At 38.9% G+C, this 23,165-nt stretch overlaps 1 protein-coding gene across 1 annotated transcript in view; it reads right to left on the bottom strand.

Moving 5' to 3' along the window:
* Positions 1-6,881: 6,881 nt before the first annotated feature.
* The window catches only part of EYA1 (EYA transcriptional coactivator and phosphatase 1), a 167,231-nt gene continuing 150,947 nt past the window's right edge, over positions 6,882-23,165 (bottom strand). Inside the window, exons 17-18 of the mRNA XM_017872729.1 lie at positions 19,057-19,157; positions 6,882-7,334 (exon numbers count right to left, since the gene is read on the bottom strand). Of these exons, the coding sequence (XP_017728218.1) occupies positions 7,254-7,334; positions 19,057-19,157 (182 nt within the window). The 3' untranslated portion in view covers positions 6,882-7,253. The remainder of the gene's footprint in view (positions 7,335-19,056; positions 19,158-23,165) is intronic.

Below are 23,165 nucleotides of genomic sequence, written 5' to 3'. Positions count from 1 at the left end.
ATTTCAATGGGTAGCCAACTGGGAATCCTACTGGCATAAGGAGATTAACGCTTTCAGGGGCCTCCTTTTATGGAGTTGACCAGAGGTCACTGCAGAGCCCTGCCAAACAGGCAGCACACAGAGGTGGGGAGGAAGTGAGGGTGGGCTGGCACATGGGAAATGTTGGGGGCTCATCTCCTGCACACTTGGAACACCCCCTGTCACCTATGGGCCTTAGGCTTTATGTCAAGCCAGGATAGAAGATGGACAGGCCATGGGGCACCTGCAGCAGGGGATCTCGATTTCAGTTAACTGGAGGGAATCCACTTTCACGGTTGTCAGCCTAGCTATTGTCACAAGCAGTAAACTCCCCTGTCCAACTAGCCCACAAAACCAGAACAAAACTGCTCTGCGACTGTCCAGTCATACACTCAGAGACCTGGGGCATGTCTTGGCCCCCCACTGGTGACTTCTCAAAAGGCTTTCCCCTGGCAGAGCATCCATTTTTCTTCTGTTGCCAATAAAAATCCTCAGCTCTGTTCTTTCTCCTTCGCGTCCTTCTATTGCTTCTGACAGAGTTTGCCAGTTAGCTGAGGTCAGGATTTCCTTTTTACAAACAACCTGTTTTCAGTCAGTAAGGCCAGAGGTTTCTTAAATTACAAACCCTTTCATTTATTCTGCCGCAAGTCATCCTGTCAGTTTGTATAATCACATAGAATGGAGAGAAATGGAGATGTGAAGAGAGACACTGAAAGAAAAGAGTAGCTCACTGACTCGAGCCTTTCGGATTGTAAGAAAACTATCTTGAACATGATAGAGAACCCTATTCCAGTTGACACTTTTGTAGCTGCGTATAGTATGGGTAAAGGGCCAGTGCCTGAAAGGAAATTTCTTACAAGTCTTAAATGAACACACAGTGTCCATCATCTCTGTATTCTGTTAAGCAAATGGCTTCCTTTATATTCATTTGAATTGGGAATCATCCACGATATATGTAAATGTTCTGAAAAGCAAATTTAAAAGTTATGAAATATATTTTCATTGATACTTGTCAGTATTCACTGGAAGGTATGTTTTAACCCAAACTCTGGAAGGATGACAAAGGATTGAGGCACTAAGGTTAAAAAAAGACAAAAGATGTCCTTTGGACATCATTGGAAAATTGTGCTAACTGTGGACAAAGCACTAAATATTCCTGAAAAACCCAAAGAGGACACCTAAGCTTACCCTATTTTTTGGTGATAGATCAGGGAGGCGAAGCCAACTGTTACAGGCGTGAGGGCTCCTAATCTTTTCATGATTCAGTATTGCATCCAAGAGGGTGGGTTGGGATCATAGCTTAGCTTGTCTGTGCCCCATTGGGCAAAGCATTTAACCCAAGTTTTGTAACCTGTAAAGTGGGCTCAACTAGATACTCCTTAGACCTAATATTTGAAATCTAGTTTAGCATAGAAACATCAGCAGTAGCGAAGCCTGTGTGTGCTAATGCAGGAGCCTTAGGCCCTTTCTATTCCTATCCTCTCCCTTTTCTTTCTCTCATGAAGGGTAAGCAGTCATGCTCATGTACCATAAAGGCACAAAGCCTGTAGCTTTACTCTGAGATGGACAGTTAAAGCCCTTGCCTCCTCTCTCTCCTGGCCGCCCAACCTGTCATCTCTGCGTCCCAGACTCATAGTCCTGGCTCTCCTGTCCTTCCTTTCTCCTTCCCTAGCTTGCTGCCCACCTTCTCACCCTGAGCTGCTCTCATGCTCTGCTCTTCTCCCCACTCCCCTTGGGTCAACTCCGCCCCAGCCTTCAGGTCTCAACTGAGACATTGGTTCTTCAGGGAAGCCTTTCTTGCCTGCCCAGGCTGCCCAGAGTAGATCGCTCCCTCGCCTCCATTAGTCTTGCTCATTGAGCCCTTCCAAGAATTGTAATGTCACTGTCCCAGTGCTCAAGGTCAGGCATCAGATTTTTTAGCTTGTCTTCCGGACCAGGCCAAAACAATGCAGTGGACTTTTGTAGGGTCTGTGCATCCAAGAAGCTGGTTCCTCAGTTGGGGAAATATTTTTGTGAAAAGTTAGATAGTACAGTAATATACAACATTAGAGAATCTTCCAGGCAGTGTCCCAAGCACTTCACATATACAATTGACTCTTGAACAAGGCAGGGGTTAGAGGCACCAACCGTTCTGCTATTGAAAATCCATCCCAGCACTTTGGGAGGCCGAGACAGGCGGATCACGAGGCCAGGAGATCGAGACCATCCTGGCTAACACGGTGAAACCCTGTCTCTACTAAAAAATACAAAAAACTAGCCGGGCGAGGTGGCAGGCGCTTGTAGTCCCAGCTACTTGGGAGGCTGAGGCAGGAGAATGGCGTAAACCCGGGAGGCGGAGCTTGCAGTGAGCTGAGATCCAGCCACTGCACTCCAGCCTGGGTGACAGAGCGAGACTCCGTCTCAAAAAAAAAAAAAAAAAAAGAAAAGAAAATCCATGTGTACCTTTTGATTTCTCAAAAACTCAACTACTAATAGCCTACTGGAAACTGGGAGTTTTAATGATAACATAAACAGTCAATTAACACACTTTTTGATATTATATACTATATTCGTAGAGAAAAGAAAATGTTATTAAGAAAATTATAAGGAAGAGAAAATATATTTACTATCCATTAAGTGGAAGTGGATCATCATAAAGGTCTTCATCCTCATTGTCTTCATGTTGATTAGGCTGAGGAGGAGGAGGAGAGGTTAGTCTCACTGTCTCAGGGGCGGCAGCAGTGGAAGAAGATCCATGTATAAATGGACCCATGCAATTCCAGCCCTGGTTGTTCAGGGGTCAACTGTATTAACTTATTTTGTCTTTATAATAGTCCTCTGAAGTAGATACAATCATGATTCCATTTTTACAGATGGGGAAACTACTAACCACTGGGATGAATTGTCCACAGTGGTGCTGAGACCCCTTCCCTTGGGTGTGTCCAGATTCCTCTTCTGTCTCACTATTTCCTCCATTTGACCTATGTAAATATTTAGCCATCACTGAAAGAAAACTTGGGTTTACATTTCCACCATCCTCGTCTGAATCCGACCACTGTTTGCTGGGGCTGTCCTAATAGCCAAATAACTGATTTCCCCATTTCTTCTGTTGTTCCTCTCCAGCTGCTTCTCCACCCTCTTCTTCACTCAGCAGCCGGGTGATCATTTCAAAGACTAAACTAGACTAGGTCCCCCCACTGGGTAAAAATCTCAGTGACCTCCCATTTACTTAGGATAGCATCCAAAGTCCAGACCATGACCTCAAGGTCTTCCTGGTCTCTTTCCCTTTACAAAGTGGTCTCTTGCTCCTCTCCTCTTGGACCCATGGATGTGGTTCCCATTTGGAGGATATACAGAGTGTTCTCTGTGGACCTTTGCCTGCATATCCTGCCCCTCATCTTTACATGCTTCCAACTTCTTAGCAGTCAGGTCTTGGCTCAGACATCTCGGCTCTGTCCCTTCTATTAGAGGAAACTTACACCTGTAACTGACCCATCTTCTGTTTTATTTTCCAAAAAGAACCCTTTTGATAAGAATGTAGCTTATTCATTCATTTAGTAATTCATTATGGTTTGTTTTCACCAACTCCAATGTAAACTCAGTCCTTGGGGCATGGACATCCTACCCTCAGCACCTGGGACAGTGCCACACTGTTGAGGGGTGGGAGGCAGTGAGTCTTTATTGAATGAAATATGGACTTCCAGTAAAGGCATAGACAGAGAGAGAGAAGAGTAGGAGCTAACACTGCATGCCATTGCTATAGGAGTTAGGAATAAATCATTTAGGCAGATGGTGAGGGTAGAGGAGTACTTGGTAAGGTTTTCCTTTTAATGAAAAGCAGCCCCAGAATAATTTTCTTTTCTAACTAAGAGCAGCCTGTAAAATTGAACTGCAGATGTAGACAGGCAAGCTGGAAGCTTGCACAGGTCAGGGCCAGCAGTTGTGTCAATAGGAAATGGCTACCTGGGACTAGGCATGTTCAAAAGGGTGGCTCCATATTCCCTTCTCTTTGCCAGCCACGTGTACAGTAAGGAGCAAATAAGATGGACTGGCCAAGTGGAAAGCCCATTTGCATAATAATATTAGGGAAGGGTGGCCAGCCTTCCCCACGTGCTGTGTGAATGTCACAGCTGGTCCAACCAATCTGTGGGCAAGGGAAAAAGCTGTTCTCCTCTTTTTCTTTCTCTTTTGTCTATTAAATCTCCACCCCTAAACCCGCTCCTGTGTGACTGTGTCCTTAATTTTCTTGGTGGGAGATGATGAATGAAGCTGCTTCACCAGGGTAGGGAAAAAAAGGTCTGTAGAGGAGGAAGAACTGGCGCTGGACATGATTTGGGTGGATTGAGGATGGGGTGAAGGAAGTCATTTTGGGCAATGAGAATGCTTTGAACAAAGATGAGGCAGAGATGCTTGAGAGCTGTTTGATGCATTAAAGAGCTTAGTATGCTAGCCTAGTGTACTGATGATCTGCTAATTTCAGTAATGAGAGAGAATGCTGGGAAGAAAGTAGAGACTGTATCTGGGGGCTCTAGAATGCCAAGGGGAGAAATCTGAGCCCTAAATCCATGATCAAAGAGGAGCCATTAAAAATTTTGACCAGGAGTTGTAATGTTAGAGGTGGTGCTTTAGAAAACTCATCTTCTGGGTATGCCCTCCATTTGGCCTATTTTTTATACTTTCTTAATTTAAGCCCTAAAAACCCCTTTGCTGCCCACTACTGTCTAAGATTTTTCCCCAAAGTCTTTTCATTCTTGGAGTGTCAGGGTATGCTCAAGCATCTCATGATTCAGACCACTTGACCTGGTGTGTGTGTATGAAAAATACACATCCGGGGCCTGACAAATGGTTGAGGCAGTGCATGTTTGATTTTCATGTGTTTTCATGTATGAATGTGTGCTTCTAAGATTAAACTCTCAGGAGGAAGCCAGTTGTGCTGTTTTATAGGTGCCGGTGATCAATCTGGCCAAATCATAGAGGTATCTGTTGTGGGCATTCTTTATTGATGAAACTGCTGTATCGTGTTGTCCCTTGGGTATGTCAGTGGCTAAATCTGCTCTGCAATCCAAGATACTTAATGCTGAATTATGTTCTGCAGCAGGTAAATTTGAGGAGTAAGGGTCTAGTTCATGTAATTTTTGAAGTGAAAAACTTTTCCATTCATCAGTACTTACAGTGATCAAAGAAACAGCTGTTACCCTGCAAGTTTGGTTCCCTAAAGGGCTGATAAAGCCATCACTGCAGTTACTTCATACAACTTCCTTTTGTTAGACTTTGGGTGTCCTAATGCAACCAAGATCCTGCTATTTCATATAACCAAGAGAAAAGGATGATCCCGACAGTCAGGGAGCTTACAGTACATCACAAATCAATTTTATTAACTTAAACACAAAATTAATGAAGAAAAATTCTGTACACAACGGTGGACACAGCACACCTTTATACAGTAAGGCCAAGATAAACTAAACTTTGTCTTTTCAGTCTGCAGAGTACAAAAACATAAAATGAAAAGGTTAAAAAATTGTCAACTGTTTGCTTCAAGCAAAAAGGAAGAAAAAACTAATTCAATTGTGAATTTAAACAATTTGGATAATTCACAAATGACTAATTCTAGCAGCAACACACAACTTCAGTAAAGAATGAAGTAGCTCTTCGGCTACTTTGGGTCAAAGCTGGTGTTTTTTTCCCCTAATATATGATTAGAGAAGACTCATCCTAAGGGTAATTTCATGACAATAGATTGTGTTTGATTAGAGAAAATATTGCCCAGCTAAACGGACCACTTTTGGAGAAACTCTTATGGTGTGACAAAGGTGATAATTTTAATTCCTAAGATTGATGCCTGTCATGTAGTACATAATGCAGGTGGAGAGGAACATTTTTTCCACGGTGATGACAATGGCAATGAACTTTCCTCAGGGTGGGAAGAAGAAAGAAAATATGCACATAGGGAGTAATGCAAAGCTTGCTGATTTCCGGATTAGCATCGTGTGTCTTCCTTTATCGAAAGAAAATGCAGACACGATAATAATTCTGAGCACATGAAAACTTTGTTAGTCTCCAATTCATGAACCATTTTATTAATAAAATATATCTACTATCATCTATATTCTTTGTGGGAAGAAGCATTTGAATAATTACTTTTTCCAAGTAGTTACATATAATACATTAGTGTGGAAATGAAAAAGTGAGGTGGTAGGAGAACTCATTTTTTTCAAATTGTTTAAGAAACTGCTGTGTTATTTCATCAAGGCCCTCAGAAGAACGGATGCAGGAAAAAATTTTAGAAAACAAAATCCTTACTGACACTTGACATCCATGCTTTTGGTCTTGACAACATTATCTAAAAAAAATCCATTATCTACATATTTATACCCAATACTTAGATAAGGCATGGCACCTGAGTTTGTGCACATGCTGCCTCATGCTTCACTAGCAAGGCATTGCTACCTTTCAATATCATTTCCCTAAACAATATGTAAAAGAATCATCCATTATTACAAATTTACACCAAAAATTCTTTCTGTACATGATTGTCTCAGTGATGTACATATTATACGTTTAAATTAGACATAAAACTACTATGCGATGTGCTAAAATTCAAAGTACTGTACTTGCCATGTTGCGAGGCAGAGGCCTTTAATCACTTATTTCTAATGCTATTGTCTCTTCAATTATTTGATGTTAAAAATGTCTGGTGGGTGAATTGTAGGGTATGTGAATTATACCTCAATAAAGCTGTTTTTTTTTTTTTTTTAAAAAAAAGTCTGTTCATAAATAAGTAGAGATGTACAGATTACCCTGGGTATGAGACACCAAAAAGTAAACCTTCTTTACAAGAAAATTCTTCCACTGGTATTCAGGAAACAAACACATTTCAGTCTCTGTTGTGCAATTAGGTTTGCTGTATTGGAGAAGCTGTTTATATCACATTGAAAATGCTAACAACTGAAGCGTTTGCAGGTCCTTTCTTCACAGGTTTGAACCGTGTAGTTAATGTGGCAGACACATTACGCTGTGCTAGAACATTCTCATGGCTTATTTTCATTGGATTCACAGTACTAGAGTCAACAGCTGTTCTGAAGAAATAGACGTGGTCCTCCATTCACCACAAGGGCAGAGGTCAAGACTGACAGCAGCTGCGCATCAGCAGGTGGAAATTGCTAAGTTCTGGAGGCCGGCGCTGATGTGAGACTGGGGCCTGCTGGATCTGTCCCTGGTCACAGAGCAGCTGTGTGGTGTCAAAGTGCCGAGCGCTGTTACAGGTACTCCAGTTCCAAGGCGTGGTGCAGGGCCATGAGGTCTGAGTGGCTGGAGATCCTCCAGAAGGGCATCGCGTGCTGCAGCAGAGGCACACATACACGTGAGGACAGAGCACCCAGCACCAGCCCTGCCAGTGTTTTTGGAAATCCACTGCCATGCTCACCCCCATTTTCAGTATCATGGAAAATGCCAGCTAACATCTTAACATCACATCTGTTTAAAACAAAAATTCAAACTTAATCCTCCCCTAAGAATACTAGACTGAGTTTTAAATTGTAATCTAGAGTCTGTTTCTTTGAAGGGGATGGATATTTCCTAACTGGATCTACACTGTGACTTGAATGCCAATTCCAAGCTTTAAATAAAAGAATGTTGCCAAATATGGCAGCTTTTCATGTATCCAGTGGGTTTTTCAGGCTGAAAGTTTAAAAAGCTTGTACTTTATGAGTACAAGCTTTAAGCAGTTTTCCTTAGTTAGTAGTAGTTTACATTTTTTCTAACTTAATTATGGCTCACATACGAAGCAACTTTTCCATTTATTTCCATCAGTTATTCTTCATATTGACCTTAAAATGGCTTTACCATACGGAAAACATTTTAAATGAACATCTAAAGTTGTTTTTTTTTGTTTTGTTTTAGGTTTTTGTAGTTGTTGTTTAAACCTCAATCTAAAAACTCTAGTTTAAATAGTGGGAATGTTTGTGATGCACGTGAATAAACCAAGGACAAGGAAAAGGAGAAGAAATCAGAAGTTATGTCATCCATGAAGGGTGAAAATGTGAGGAACTTTTATGTCTCCAAAGCACTATAGTAAGTACTAACGCATCAGCAAAACCTTTTTAAGGGAAAGATAATCATCACCTCCAGAGGACAAAATTCTGTTTACCTTATAAAATAGGATTCTTAAGCAAAAGAAAATAATGTGGAGTCTGGAGTATAACTTACAATTATAGTTCTGAGAAATTTGGAAAAATTTCAGACTAATAGGAGAATTTGGCAGAGAAGCAAACAGAAATGAGGTTTTTTTTTAAATTTTTTTTTTAATGTGTAGGTAACAGTGAAAGCCACTGACTATTTTGATATATAGATCACATAGCTGCTACATACTGGGATACAAACTATTACTTATTAACAATGTATTTGCCTCAGATTATCTGTTGAAATCACATACCACATTCCAATATGTAGACCTTTCTGGACTCAAGATTATTTTGGTGTATCTGTATATGTATTTGTTATTGAGTGATAACAGAATAGCCCAGAAATGAGTACTAAATATTTCTTTGTAGATTTCTAGAAGGATGCTCTACTTGGCAACTTCACACTGTAAGACCTAGCTTTGTGCATTCATTCATACAGAGCACACTGTGCCAGGTGTAGAAGATACAGAGATGCATGTGTCGCTCCCTCCCCTATTTTGAGTAGCAAAAATGCACAACAATCATCAGCATTCATTTATGTCTTGTAGGAGGTGGGCAATTACCTTTGCCTAATGAACTGGGAAAATATCTGAAAGGAGGTGATAGTTGAGCTAGGTATGAAGGATTAACATTCAAAAAAACACTCTGATGGTTATGTGCATTGGGGGACAGAAAATAATGAAGAAATACATTGTTGGCATACTAGATGGGTATGAGAGAAAGACTTGGCTGGTGACGAGTGGCTGCAGGAGCCAACTGATGCAGGCCCTAGTAAGCCCTGCTAAGGAGTTTATTTGTAATAAACTCCTAATTGATAAATCTCAATAGTTATGATTTATTGGATATTGTGTTAGGCACTATGCTACACACCTCAGACAGACAGAGGTACTATTATTACTATTGTACTAGTTAAAAAAAGAAAAAAAAACCAACTTGAGGCTTAGTGATGGAACAGAGAGGTTTAAATAAATAGCTGGTAAGGAGTGATCCATACCAGGTGTGATTCTGAAGCTCATATGCTATAATGCCTCCTACCTGTTCTCTGTGGGCTTTCTATTTAGCTGTGTAAATTATCAGCACCATAGCACAGATTCAATCTCTCTCTCCCTCTCTCTCTCCCCCTCCCCATCCCCATCCATTCTCTGTGGGGTAAGAGACCCTGGAAAAGAGTGATTATGATTCATAGACCTGGGTTAGAAAAACGTTTGATCAGTTATAGCTTTCCTCTTCATTAGAACAGAAACTCATGTTGTAAAATATAGAACCCTATAAAGAAAAACAAATCATTTCTTATCCTATTACACAAAGCTCACCACTATAAACATTTCTTTATATGTTCATATATGTACATACTCAAACATACTTGAATTTATGTGTTTATTAAGTATGTACCATTGAGCATCCTACTCATTTTACTACTTAATCTCAAATTCATTTTAGACACATTTTAAAAGAAAACTATTTTAAAAGTTTTCAGGTATTCACCTGTGCAGTGTTGCTATTTAAACACTTACTTGGTATCTATTTTTATATCCTCTTTATTTCTAATCCTTTTTCTTACTAGATTTGCCAATCATTATTGCCCTTCCTGAAAGTTTCTTGTCAACAGATAAAGGGGTTATATAGTATTTCTATTGATCTTAAGTACTATTATCTCAGGATGTAACAAAGGATGCTGAAAGCTCTTCAGATAATCATCTAGAAACTTTTAGGACAACCATCTTCATGAAAACATATAAAAATACTTGTGCGAAGTGCAATCCCTTTTTTCAGAGCAGGTTCAGTCAAATTATTTTGCATGTCAATTGTCTGAGGTTCCGTATGTTCCCCACAGACAAGTTACAACCATTAACAATGCAAATCTAAAAACTATCGGTGCAATCAGAATCCTGCACTGAAGAATGCCATGACTCTCGGAGAAATCGAAAAGGGAACTGAAAAAAAATCCAGCTAATTCTTTGGTACATAAAGTATAAAGTGGGCATTTAATTTCATAGTAAACAAAGGACTGGTTCAATGGCTGTGTGTCTCATCTGTACATGTGTGTGGGTTGACGCCAGCTAGAGAACGCTTATGTTTTTCTTTTAAAACATACTCAACACTATCTGGAAAGGTGAGATAATCCACAAACAACCCTAAGTTGGCTTGTTTACTGGCACTAAAATACGAACAGCTTTAGTCTTCCTGTAGAGAGTATTAGTAAGAACCACCTGGTCAAGCAGCACCCTGAAATGAGGTCAAAGGATGAAACTTCCTTACAGACAACTCATCACAACGCAGTGGGGATGGGTCATTCATTTGGGCAGAAGTGCCAAAGGTTCTACAATGAAAACTTTGCAAATCTTAGGCGTACATGAAAGAAAACTGGTAGACTCTGGGGACACTCCACCCACAAGGATAGCAACTCTATCCTCTGCACTCTTACATGGCATGCAGGGTAGTGATGTCGGCTGTAGTTAGCAGTTTCATTCTCAAAAAAATAGTGGACTTCCTTAAGACATGCACATTTTATATTAAGTGAATGACTATAAGAAGACTGAGTCTAGAGGAGAGGAGGTGTCAAACTCCTGTTAACAATCAGAACTAATATTGCACAATGGTAATATTTTCCCTAAGTACGTACCAATGTGAAGATTTTATGCATTTATAACAAGCTTCTCAGGACAACTGGATACAAAGTAAACTTTTTTTTCTTTTGCATCAATGTTTAGCCACTGGAAAAAACATTTCTTCTGTGAAATCAGAGAGAAATGGTGGCAAAAGAGGAAAAGAAAAACACATGCTAGAATGAGGAGACCCCGGTTATATTCTCAACTTTGACATTATCTCTGTGACCATCAATTATGGCACAGTCTGCCTGAACCCCTAGTTTCTTTATAACAGGAGGGTTTAGGGAAAATGACTCAGGGTTGCTTCTAGGTCAAAGAAAGTCTGTGACTTTATTATCAAAACAAAGTCTGTTACATGCATAGCAACGTAGCTACAGTAGATAGGTCATACACACAAGACATATATCCCCAATGCCAAGAGCTGACCAGAAGGCAAGATACATCTGATGAAACAATGTTATTACAATATAAGGCAATGAGGGATTAAGAATTAAAAAGATAAATTCAGAGAGAAGAGAGCTCAGTTGTGACCTGGGCTAAGGTAAAGATAAGCTGAGCTTGAGCTGAATTTGAAGAACGGGCAAAGCTGGAGAGGTGGAGGGGAAGTGGATAGGGTTCCCAGTTAGGAGGAGTAACTGGCCTATGGAGGATGGGGCTGGACTGGTGTGTAAAATCATAGAGATGTTAAGGAGGTTTGTCAAGGTAGCAGCACTTGGAATATCTAACTAAGGAGTTTAGACTTTTATCTTATAAATGGAAGGGGCGAGAGGCTAACACTTCCTCAGTGCCAAGAGACACAAAAAGGTGGGGGTATTTTAAGCAATTTAGGGCAGCAGTTGGGGAAGGATGGACTAAAGATGTTTCTGGCTGGTAGCAGAGAAACTAGGTAGAATTACAGTGGAAATGGAATGGGTGTAATAGATGCAAGACATATTGTGAAGAGAGAGTTCATGTGACTCGGTGGTGGGTGGGAATTAAAGAACCTCAAATCATGTCTGAGTGTGCCAACTGGTTTGGGATAGCTGAATTCATTTGCTTGTATTCAGACATTCAGATGGGCAGAACATGGGATACTTACACAGAGATATTCTCTCACCTAGGTTGCTGAAGCCCTGGGACTAAAAACAGAGCTACCCACAAATCTTAACAGAAATGACAGCTGGAACTGCAATATGCATATGATTCGTTTATCAAGATTAGGCATATATTGAGAGAAGTAGGTATCAAGGCCTAAAATTAGCACATGCTTTTGTGTCTCCAGAACCAAAATTGTGCCTGATGGGAAAACAATGACACATCCTTCCTGTTCTTCTTGCCTACTGCAGCAACTTCAAAAATCTCCTTCCTCCATCCTTCCTCATCTGATATTTAGCATTTATACCTTTAGACTACATATAACATCAACCATATAAAAAGCTGGGTATGTGGATACACATATGTAAACAGAATTTTCCTGAATTATTAAAAATGTGTTAATTACAATGTTTCAAAGTTTTTAAAGCATATACCCTCTGACTTAAGTATTACAGTTTTAGGAATTTATCCTACAGATGCACTTGCACATGCATGAACTGTAGAACTGTTTGCAATAGTAAATACTGGAAACCACCTAAATGCTCACCCCAGGGGACTGGTTAAATAGCACATCCACATAATGGAATACCGATGCAGTCACTTAAAAGCATTAGAGATGCAAAGCTTCATGTACTGATATAGAATAACTGCCAGGATGGATTAAGTGAAAAAGCAGGTATGAAAAAAAGTATATACTTCTTATTTCTGTAAAAAAATACTTATTTATGCTTTCATATGCACATATCATATTTAGAAAGTTTTGTAGATGGAGGTACAAATACTTTTCAAATTGTAAATAAAGATATCAAGGGAGAACTTATTATGAAACTTATTGTGCAACTATTGCTCTTTTATTTAGGTATCTGCTTCCCCTCTAGACATAAGTATGCTCTTCAAGGATGAAGAAGAAATCCAATTCAAAGCCTGGCATATAGTAAATGATTAACTATAAATGAATTTATGACTTTACAAAAATAACATTCACTGTACTTGGTGTTTATAACCTTGATGACCCACTTAAACTAAAAACAAAAAATTGCTTTACAAATGTTATTTTATAAAAGTGGCTTGTATTTTTCTCCTAAATAAGCTTGAAATTGGGTTCTATTAATCAGGTTCTCAGCTTCATCTTGGATTTCAGCAAGTTTTAGAATGCACATATAAAATGAACATATTTAATGAAGCCTTTGTCACTGTGCAGAATAATGGATGCTTGCCATTTTTTTTCTCCCTTCACCATTAACAAGATATTTGTTTTAAATAGTTCTCTGAAAATAGTTATTTATTACCAAGGCCACTTTTACTAATCTAGAAGTGAAAACTAGATGTCAATGTACAGGAGACTATTTCCTACATTGTTTTAAAACAATCATACCTAGGTCTAATCATTTTCTCTCAAGCCATGTTGCATTAGGGAAACAAATAATTTATAGTAAAAAAGAACAGCTGGTAGATTTTGACAACGAAAGGCATACGTCAAAGGAAGACTTCTGTAGGTAGAGACTTCCCACAATCTTTCTAAGAACAAAGAGGCACTCACACAAATTCTTGCAAGAGATCCTTTTAAAATGAGGTTGTTCTTTTACGAAACAAAGGTATTTCTAACTTCTTCTCTTTGAAGGAGGTACTTTTTATGATACAAATTATAGAGTTAGATTAAATTACTGACGAAAGCCCTTGGACTACATTGGCAAAGAGAATAAGGATGACAGAATAGATTTCAACTGACCATTAACGAAATAGGCAACTGGCAGATTTACTTACTGGGTTTTGTTTCTGTGCTTTAAACAAAGTAACAATCTCTAGCAAAAGAACATTATTCAAGGAGATGACAGATCTCTACAGGGAAAAGAAGAGCATGTTGTATTAGATTTTGAAGGACACAGGAAACTAAGACAGACAAGCTAAATAGTTAAAATCAATTTTGAAGCAATGTGAAATGTTTTGATTTGGCAAAACATTTTAGTGCTCAAATGTGCAGAACTTCATTGGTTTGCTATTAACTTTATTTAATAAACTAAATTGCTCAGGAGCTAAAGCACATATCAGAATTACATGTTTTAAAAATTTCAATCATGAATGTAAAATTAGGGGAAAGAAGACACTTATATAGTTATATCGAACTCCCAAAAAGAAAGAAGAATTGCATTTTACTCTAATAACTTTTTTGAAAACCCATGTAAATTCTTTTTTTGTAAGTCAAGTCATATTTACGATATATAAATGTAGTATTTTATAGTCTGAAGAAACTTTTGTTTTTAAACAGGGTATCAATCTGTCGCCCAGGCTGGAGTGCAGTGGTGCCATCACAGCTCACTGTAGCTTTGACATCCGAGGCTCAGGTGATCCTCACACCTCAGCCTCTCGGGTAGCTGGGGCTACAGGCAGCACCACTATGCTGGGCTAATTTTTGTGCTTTCTGTAGAGACGGGTTTCACCATGTTGCCCAGGCTGGTCTCGAACTCCTGGGCTCAAGCGAGCCACCTGTCTCAGCCTCCCAAAGTGCTGGGATTACAAGTGTGAGCCACCACTCTCAGACTGCAGAAACTTTTCGTGAAATCTCACAGTCAGAGGAAATAACTGAGTTCAAATCCTAATTTAGCTACTTTCTAGCTGTGTGATTTTGGCTGAATTATTCACTCTTACAGTGTCTCAGTTTTCTCATCTGTAAAATAGGTCTAAGGATTCCTTCATAGGATTATGAGGATTTAATGAGAAAAATGAGAAAAATTTAATGAGAAAAAAAGGCCTAAAAGAGGGACTGGGATATAATAAAGGCTTTATAATGGGTAGCATTTTTTTTCTTTGGGACGGGATCTCATTCTGTCATCCCAGCTGGAGTGCAGTGGTATGAGTTCGGTTAACTGTAATCTTGACCTCCCGGGCTCGAGTGATTCTCCCACCTCAGCCTCCTGAGTAGCTGGGACTATAGGCACCCACCACCACGCTCGGGTAATTTTTATATCTTTTATAAAGACAGGGTTTTGCCACGTTGCCCCAGCTGGTCTCAAACTCCTGAGCTGAAGTGATCCACTCACCCTGGCCTCGCAAAGTGCTGGGATTACAGGTGTGAGCCTGGCCTGGTAGCAATTTTTGTTACTTACTACTATTATTAATCCTACAGCATAGAAAGCCATCTCTTAGTTTCTTTAGCTTGAGTTTTTGTATGTAGTTTTAAAATGAGATATTGTTGAACTGTAGAGAGCTTCTCCTCTTAAATCATTTCCTATAGGTTAAATATTAAGTATTCTCTCCTTCTGTGTAGCACTCCACTTTAAAGATACTCATCATCTTTTGTGAATGATTAGATCCTTGTCTCTTAACTCATATACAAGGATGACTATTTATATACTAGTTAACCTGTCTCCTTCAATAAAGTTAGAAAATAAGAAAGTAATGTTCAACTTCTCACTCTAAGTTGTAAATTGATGATGTCTGAATCTTTTACAAGATTATCAGAAATGTAGATATTGTGAAAAATTAGTCCATTTTACACATTCACAAGGCAGTTCTCAAGGTACAAAGAGTGGGTTACAGCAGATATTTTTGGGCTCTTATCACATACAGTCATCCATGAAATAAAAATGGAAAGCTAGGAGGACTCATTTGGTCAAAACATTCAGAGTATGTTTTCTGCAGGTGGCTGCCTAATTTCTTTTTTGTGTGTTCCCTATATTAAAAAAAAAGACATGTCCAAAGATAAACAGTAGAAACAGTCTTTTAAAAGCCATTCTATGTTTAATTTTATTCTGTAATTGTTGATTGGTTGTTGAGAAAACACAAATATCAGAGTTTATTATCAGAGTGATCTAGGAAAGAAGGTAAAAAAAAAAAAAAAAAAGAGAAGGATTTTCCAAATAATTGTAATAGAATACTTTTGTACAAAGAAGGATTTTCCAAATAATTGTAATAGTTCTGTACACCTTATAATATATTCTTTGGTATTGTAAATGAATTGTACCAGCATTTGAATTTTAAGTGTTTTATTGGGTTGTTCCTATTGCCATCACCAACATTCAATGTGTATTAAATTAGTATTAAAACTTTATAATATACATGGAAGTAATTGGAAACCCTCTAAAGACTATGAGTCAGTGAGGCAAACATTTAGGAACTGTCTATAGATTTAAAAATTAAATTATAAACCTCAGTCTGTTTCCAGTAAAATTAAAAATTAATTAAAACTGACCAGGCACAGTGGCTCATGCCTGTAATGCTAGCACTTTGGGAGGCAGAGGCAGGGATCATTTAAGGTCGGGAGTTTGAGACCAGCCTGTCCAACTGGTGAAACCCTGTCTCTACTAAAAATACAAAAATTAGCCAGGAATCATGGCACATGCCTGTAATCCCAGCTACTCAGGAGACTGAGGCAGGAGAATCACTCGAACCTAGGAGGTGGAGGTTGCAGTGAGCCGAGATCGCGCCACTGCATTCCAGCCTGGGTGACAGAGGGTGACTCTCAAAAAAAAAAAAACAAAAAACAAAAGCAACCAAAAACGAACCTCAGCCTATTTCCAGTATAAAAATTAACTGAAATCTTTTTTAAATGTTTCGTTACATCAGAAATACATAAAATTTTCATGTCCGCTCTACCAACAAAATGTATTGAGCACCCGTTTGTTAAAGCTGCCAGGATTAGAATCTACCAGGAAGTGTCAGCATTGGCCTAATGTAATGAGTTAATGGGTGCAGCAAACCAAACATGGCACATATATACCTGTGTATCAAACCTGTACATTGTGCACATGTACCCAAGAACTTAAAGTATAATAAAAAAAAAAAAAGAAAAATAATCTTAACTGCTCTTCAAAGACAGCAAATACTCTAGTCCTATTAATACTTTCAATTCTAACACCAAACCAAGAATTCCTTTGTTTTTGCCATGTTGTGTTCACTGACGTCAAACTTCTAAGAATTGTAAGTATCAGAAAGGTTTAGGAAGGGACTCACCTACAGAAACCTTGATAAGATCCAAAGGATTTCACTTGTGTTCCTTGCATTTTAAGTAATCAATTTCATAGGCATCCCTCTCTGCCTACCACAAGCAAGAAAGCCACATTTTGGCAATTTTTGATATTAAACTTTCTGGTGGATACCAGAGGGAGAAGGACCAAGCCTAGAGATGGATTCACAACTTGGCCTAGGGCCATACTGGTCAGAGGTGCAAACCTGTTCCATCCCTGCCCTGCTGGCCACTAGGAGGGTCCTGAATAGGAATGGCTTGGGAATTCCAGAGGCTTTCCTAGAAAGATTTGAATCTGGATCTTGGAAAACATTCTCTTTAACTCTCCAGGATTGTGTTTTGGGGATTCTGACTTAGTCTGGGAAAGGTTTTATTTTATAAAGACAGCCCAGAGGGGTAACAGAGGCACCCAATGATGCTAGTGTTGGTCATCGGTGAAGTGGGAAGATTAGAACTATGGCTTAAATGGCAAATGCTGCTTCACACTGAGCATGAGAAGACCTGAAGTCATGTGTGGATTTCCACCAGCACCAACCAGATTCACACAAGTTTGTGACTGAGATACATTCTTTATCTATGGGTATTTATGAAATTATCTAGTTATAAAATTAGGGTCAGTGATTATGCATTTGGTGGAACTCAGAGGCACTGAAGGTAAATTAGGCCATCTTCAGAGCCTGTAGGAAGGCTGGCCATGTATCATACTTAGGCTCAGTGCTGCATCTGTACTCTGGTGACCTTATATGCTATTTCTGGTATATGCTGAAATATTCCAGAAAGGCTGAAATACTATATCATTTATGGAAATATACATGGATTCCTATGAGTGAGTGTGTAAGGAAGGGAATGGAAAATTATGCTGTTGGTTAATCCCATAAAATATTTAATTGTTCTTCAATTCAAGAAACATTTACAGAGTACAACCATGACAAGATTTAGGGAGTTACAAAAAAATTCGAAGACTGTCTCAACAAACCAAGCAAAATAAGATCCCTGAATCTGCAAAGCTCACATTTTTTTTTTTTGCTGAAACAGACACATAAAAGAATAACAATAGCTACCATTTGTTGTATACTTTATACATATCTATATTAATGGAGTTATGTATCTTAACTAAATCTAATCCTCAAAATAGCCCAATGAGCTAAGTGCTATTACTATCCCATTTATAGGCAAGAAAAGGGATAAGAACTTGTTCAACAAGTCACAGGAAGGGTAAATGGCAGGGTCATAATTCAAACTCATGCTGTCTGGCGAAAGAATCCAAGCTATCTACCACTGTTGCTCCTTCAGTTAAAATATAAGGGAGCATGACTATAATTGATCTCTTAAAAACAGAATAGAAAAGGTAGTACATGAATTGAATTTTGCAAATGAATAAGACAATGACAGAAGGGCATTAGGGAAAAGATTCCAAGGAGAGACAACAGGAAGGAAAAGCTGTGGGGCATGGTCGAGGAAAGCTGAATGGACTGACATGACTACAGTGTAAGGTACGGGAGGGAGACAGATCAGAAAGGCAGGCTGTAACCAGACTGTGGAGATCCTCAGTGTCAGGCTAAGGAAGGTGGCCCTTGGCTTTTAAAAATGTAATGAGAGGCACAACAAGAAATCTTTTGCTCAGAGAAATGGTAGAATTTCACCTGCAGAGATTCAGAAGAATGTAATGAAGTGCAATGGGCAAAGTGGGAGTCAAGAGATTTGTACTTGGGTCCACTCCCTTCCCCCTGCCCGGAGAGACAGGTAGGACCTCATGATATAAAGAAGACATCGAGTCCTCTGGGGCAGCAGATAGTTTTATTTTCCAACCCAGCTTTGACCAACTGGTAGAGGCTTTCTGAAGGATGTTTGCAAGGTTCTTAGGCTGCGTCCAGGCTCAGGTAACAAGGTTTGAACCACCTGGCATGTCTGCCATGGGTACAGAGAAGGTCCTGCTGGCACATGTGTTATCTCTGCTCTGGATGACAGCTACACCATTAACAACACTTCAGTTCTGCTCCCAAAGTCTACCTTCTGTGAACACCACTTGTGGCTCTTGAGTTTGTGCACACTACTATTCAGAAAGATCACTCCATATTTATTGAATTCTACTTTACCCTGTTCAGTGCTTAGAGTACTGCACATATCCATCGTATGTTTCACAGAAATGGAACCTGTTTAAATAATCCAGTTATGAGAATCCTGAGGACTGAAAAAACAGATGAGACAAGATGCCCCATCTAGGAATGCTCACCTTTTTTGCTCCTTGTTCTTCTTCTACACCATCTCCTATAACAACATACACCACTTTTCTTCCAAACCTTTGAATTATCCTCTCGAAACAGCTTTCTTTTCCTAGTGAACAAAAATAAGTCACAGAAAATGTGAAGTTTGGGTAACCTAATGTGATAGTGCTTGAAGTTTCTGTATAAAATGCTTTCTTCATGCTCTGATTCGACTGTCCCACTTGTGCCTCTAGGAGGAGTGCTTTTTATGCCACTTTGGTTGCATGTGCCACAGCACAATGAATTACAAAGTAAATTAATTAACAGTGTGGCGTCCTGTCCTTTGAAAACTGATAGTTAAATACTCCCTTCCCAAGGACTCCTTTATTAAAAAATGGGATCTAGTCAATCACAGCATTGCAATTGGGGTGGTGGGGGAAAGTACTGCTTTGCAGTGGGACTTCTTTTTCCCCCATATATAAGCTGAACTCCAGCATCGGCAATTCTGGCAACATATTTTAACTTGATTAAAAAAAACTATTTTCTATATCAAACTCGGAAAATATCTGATCCAAAGACTAGTGAGAATGATAAAAGTAACTGGACTTGTTTTGTTCTAGCAGGAAAACACAAACATTGGAACTAGCATATTCCTTCATTTGCAGGTTGAATTAAAGACCCTGAAAGCCTGATGTAGTCTTGTAAAACTCCTTCTGAAATAAATGTCAGATAATTTGGGGTAGTACAGCAAGATGGTACCTGCCTTACTCAGGCATCTAATGTTCAATGAAGCACTTTCCTGGAGGAAAACTGGAATAAAGGTAATAGAATACCCTTATCTGTCTATTATCTTTCCCATGTCATGACTTAGTTTGGGCTCCTGTGGCGGCTACACTGTCAGCACATCCCTGCAGTTAATGCAAGCATTGTTTCTCCTCAGAGAAGAAACTGGTGTTCCAAGTCTTGGACTGCCAATAGGGTCATTTTAATGGACAATGGGACAGTTTATAGTTTTCATATGTGAATGGCTGAGCAAAGCCTGCACCTCTTTCAAATAAGGATCAGATATACACATGAACAAATTGCTTGTTTGCTTAAACAAATGTCTGCTTTATATTTGTATTTTGCACTAAAATCTCTAGTTTGCATCTGACACAATGAAATAGAGCTAGCCTTATTCAAAGGATGCAATTTAAATGCCTCTTTAGTTGTCCACTAAACTGTGAAATATTAAATCACTTTAAGAAACAAATACAAAGCACAGTTTTCACTGCAAAAATATACGACCAAAACTTCGATGTCATGAAACTTTTTTCCCTCCTTACAGGGAAATGCTTATGTGTTTTGCAAAGCTTCTCTTTTGGAAAAGGAAGGTAAATTCAATGTAATTTAAAGCTGAAGTTGTGGTAGACAAAAAAATCCTTGCCTATATGCTATCTCCTATTGGGTTCATTGTCAATTTGGGGTCATGTAGAAATTTTTCACAATAGAGGTTAAGAAAATGAAGCTTAGATTTTAGAAGTTAACTATTAGTTTTATATGAAGTATTCATTTTGATGAGTCAATTTTGTCTGAAAGGTCATCGTAGCTCTGCCAACTGAGATACCAGTCATCTCCTCCTATGACTTTAGCATTTTGCCTACAATAAAAATTACTGGGGCCAGGCACAGTAGCTCACACCTGTAATCCCAGCACTTTGGAAGGCCAAGGCAGATCACCTGAGGTCAGGAGTTTCAGACCAGCCTGGCTAACATGGAGAAACCCCGTCTCTACTAAAACTACAAAAATTAGCTGGACGTGGTGGTGTGTGCCTGTAATCCCAGCTACTCGGGGAGGCTGAGGCAGGAGAATCACTTGAACCCAGGAGGCAGAGGTTGCAAAACAGGCTGAGATCGTGCCACTGCACTCCAGCCCAGGTGACAGAATAAGACTCCATGTCAAAAGAAAAAAAATTGCTGGGTTTTCTGCATTCATCCCCACATATATCTTATTTGATGGTGAAATCCTACTTCTATCACCACATATTTTTTATTCTGTATTGAAAAAAAATTAAAGCTTAATATTTTAAACAAAATGCCCATTAAAAAATGCTTACTGGATTGTAATTTCTTATTATATTATCATTTTCAAATTATCTGGGATTAAACTTCAATGCACATGCTATATGTAATACACTATTCCTACTTTCTGAGAAGCTAGGCTACCCGCTTCAGTACTATGGGCTGCTTTGGCATTTGTTCCAACTTTCATGTGCTGGTAAACCTTTTCCACAATCCCTGTTTACAACACAATATAATTCCTCTTAATTGATATAGATGGAAATAGAATTAACATGTGACTTAAACTGTTTGCTATTTTTATGGAACATGAAAGCACATAAAAGTTCTGGTTATAATAGGCTACTAGGAATTTTATTATATTTGATATATTTCTTGCTTTTTGATAGGTATTTTCCAACAATTTGTTCTTGGTCCTTCTTGGGAAGCACCAGTCGTTCTCAAACTCCAGATATGTATTTCTAACTTGAAAGGTTAGCCTGGATGAATTCCATCAGCACCCTGCTGAGTGAGTCTTCCTGCCATTGACTGAAGACCCCATCGGGTCTCTTCCAACTCAACACTGATAAAAATCAAACCTGATTTCCCCATCAGTTAATTGTGCCACTGTTGACCCAGGTGCCTACAAGAAATCTTGTGTCAGCCTTCTTCAAAATAAATGGCCATTCATGCAGCCACTTACTCAACAAATTAATCTCTACATTTATTGAGTACCTACTGTGTGCTGGGTGTTACAGCTACTATGATGAGCAAGAGAGACAAACCCAGTCCTCAAGATTATTACAGTATGATGGGGAAGTCATACTATGAACAAATAATTATAAAAGTAGTGTTTTAGTAATCATTTAGTAAATGCTTTGAAGGAGAAGCACAGGAAGTGTAAAATGCAGGCAAATGGAAGTTAGACCTACAGGGATTCCATTTTTGCCCCTTTTTATTATATGGAGTTGAGCAGCCAAAGACAGCCTTCTTGCCACCTGCTAGAATGTTCATACTCCTTCCCCTGGAATAAAATAACATTCATCTTCTTAGGGTGATATACAAGGTCATTCATGCCTAGACTCAAGTATACCTTTTCAGCTTTGGCTTCTAATGAGCACTGCACACTAGCTACCCAGGGCCACTCACAAGTCCCTCAGCAGGGAACACATTTTAATTTCTCTGTCCATTTGCATTGTTCTCATTAGCCCATCTACCTGTTGAACTCTTACTTGCTCTTCTATACCCAGCTCAAATGTCATTTCTTCCCTTTAGCTTTCACAGACACTTGGCCTCTGCCTCTTCCTGGGTGGGAGTGAATGCTTCCTCAGCCATGTGCACATTTAAGCACTTAGCAGCAGTAGGACCCTGTAGGATACAGCAAGGAGTCTAGACCTTGGAATCAGAGAAACATGAGGCTTGAGCCTTGGGTTTGTGAGCTATTGACTACAACAATTTACTTAAGTCTCTGAGCTTTAGTTTCCTCATTTGAAAAATGGAAAGATTATAAAAATTGTCTTTAAATGTAAAATGCTTAGTACAGTTCAGGGCATCTAGTAGACAACTAAAAAATGCTCCTTTGCATTCTCTTGTATCATATTGGATTGTCATTATGTAACTGTCTGCTTCCCCTGAGAGCAAGAACCATGTCTTTTTTTTATCCCTATGTTGATTCTGCCTTGATTTATATTCTAACTAAATTTCATAAGTCTTTTCCTCCCAAATATATTTCTTTCATGCAAGAAGCTTTTAAATCTCCCCAACAAAATGGAAACTCAATTGATTATACATATTGAATTAAAACAAAATATTTCTAGTAATAAAGAAATCTGTTATTAGAGTTGTTTCATTTCTACTTTGTATAATTTTATCTTGCTGTTTGTTTTAGCTTAGAAAATCAGATATTTTTGTTAATGTTGCCTAAAAGGATACAAATATGATAATAATCCAGAATCGATGCTGTTACTCTACGTAAAATGCCCTTGTCTTAACATTAGCCAGTCAAGTAAAATTTTATGACTTCAGCTACATGTATTATGCTTTATGTTTCTCTCATGTCTAAATCCAGTTTTGCAAATTGGTTAAATTATTCTTGCATTTTT

Source organism: Rhinopithecus bieti, unplaced genomic scaffold, assembly GCF_001698545.2.
Source record: "Rhinopithecus bieti isolate Rb0 unplaced genomic scaffold, ASM169854v2 scaffold_6536, whole genome shotgun sequence".
Taxonomy (NCBI): Eukaryota; Metazoa; Chordata; class Mammalia; order Primates; family Cercopithecidae; genus Rhinopithecus; species Rhinopithecus bieti.
This window is presented reverse-complemented; position numbering and strand designations above follow the sequence as displayed.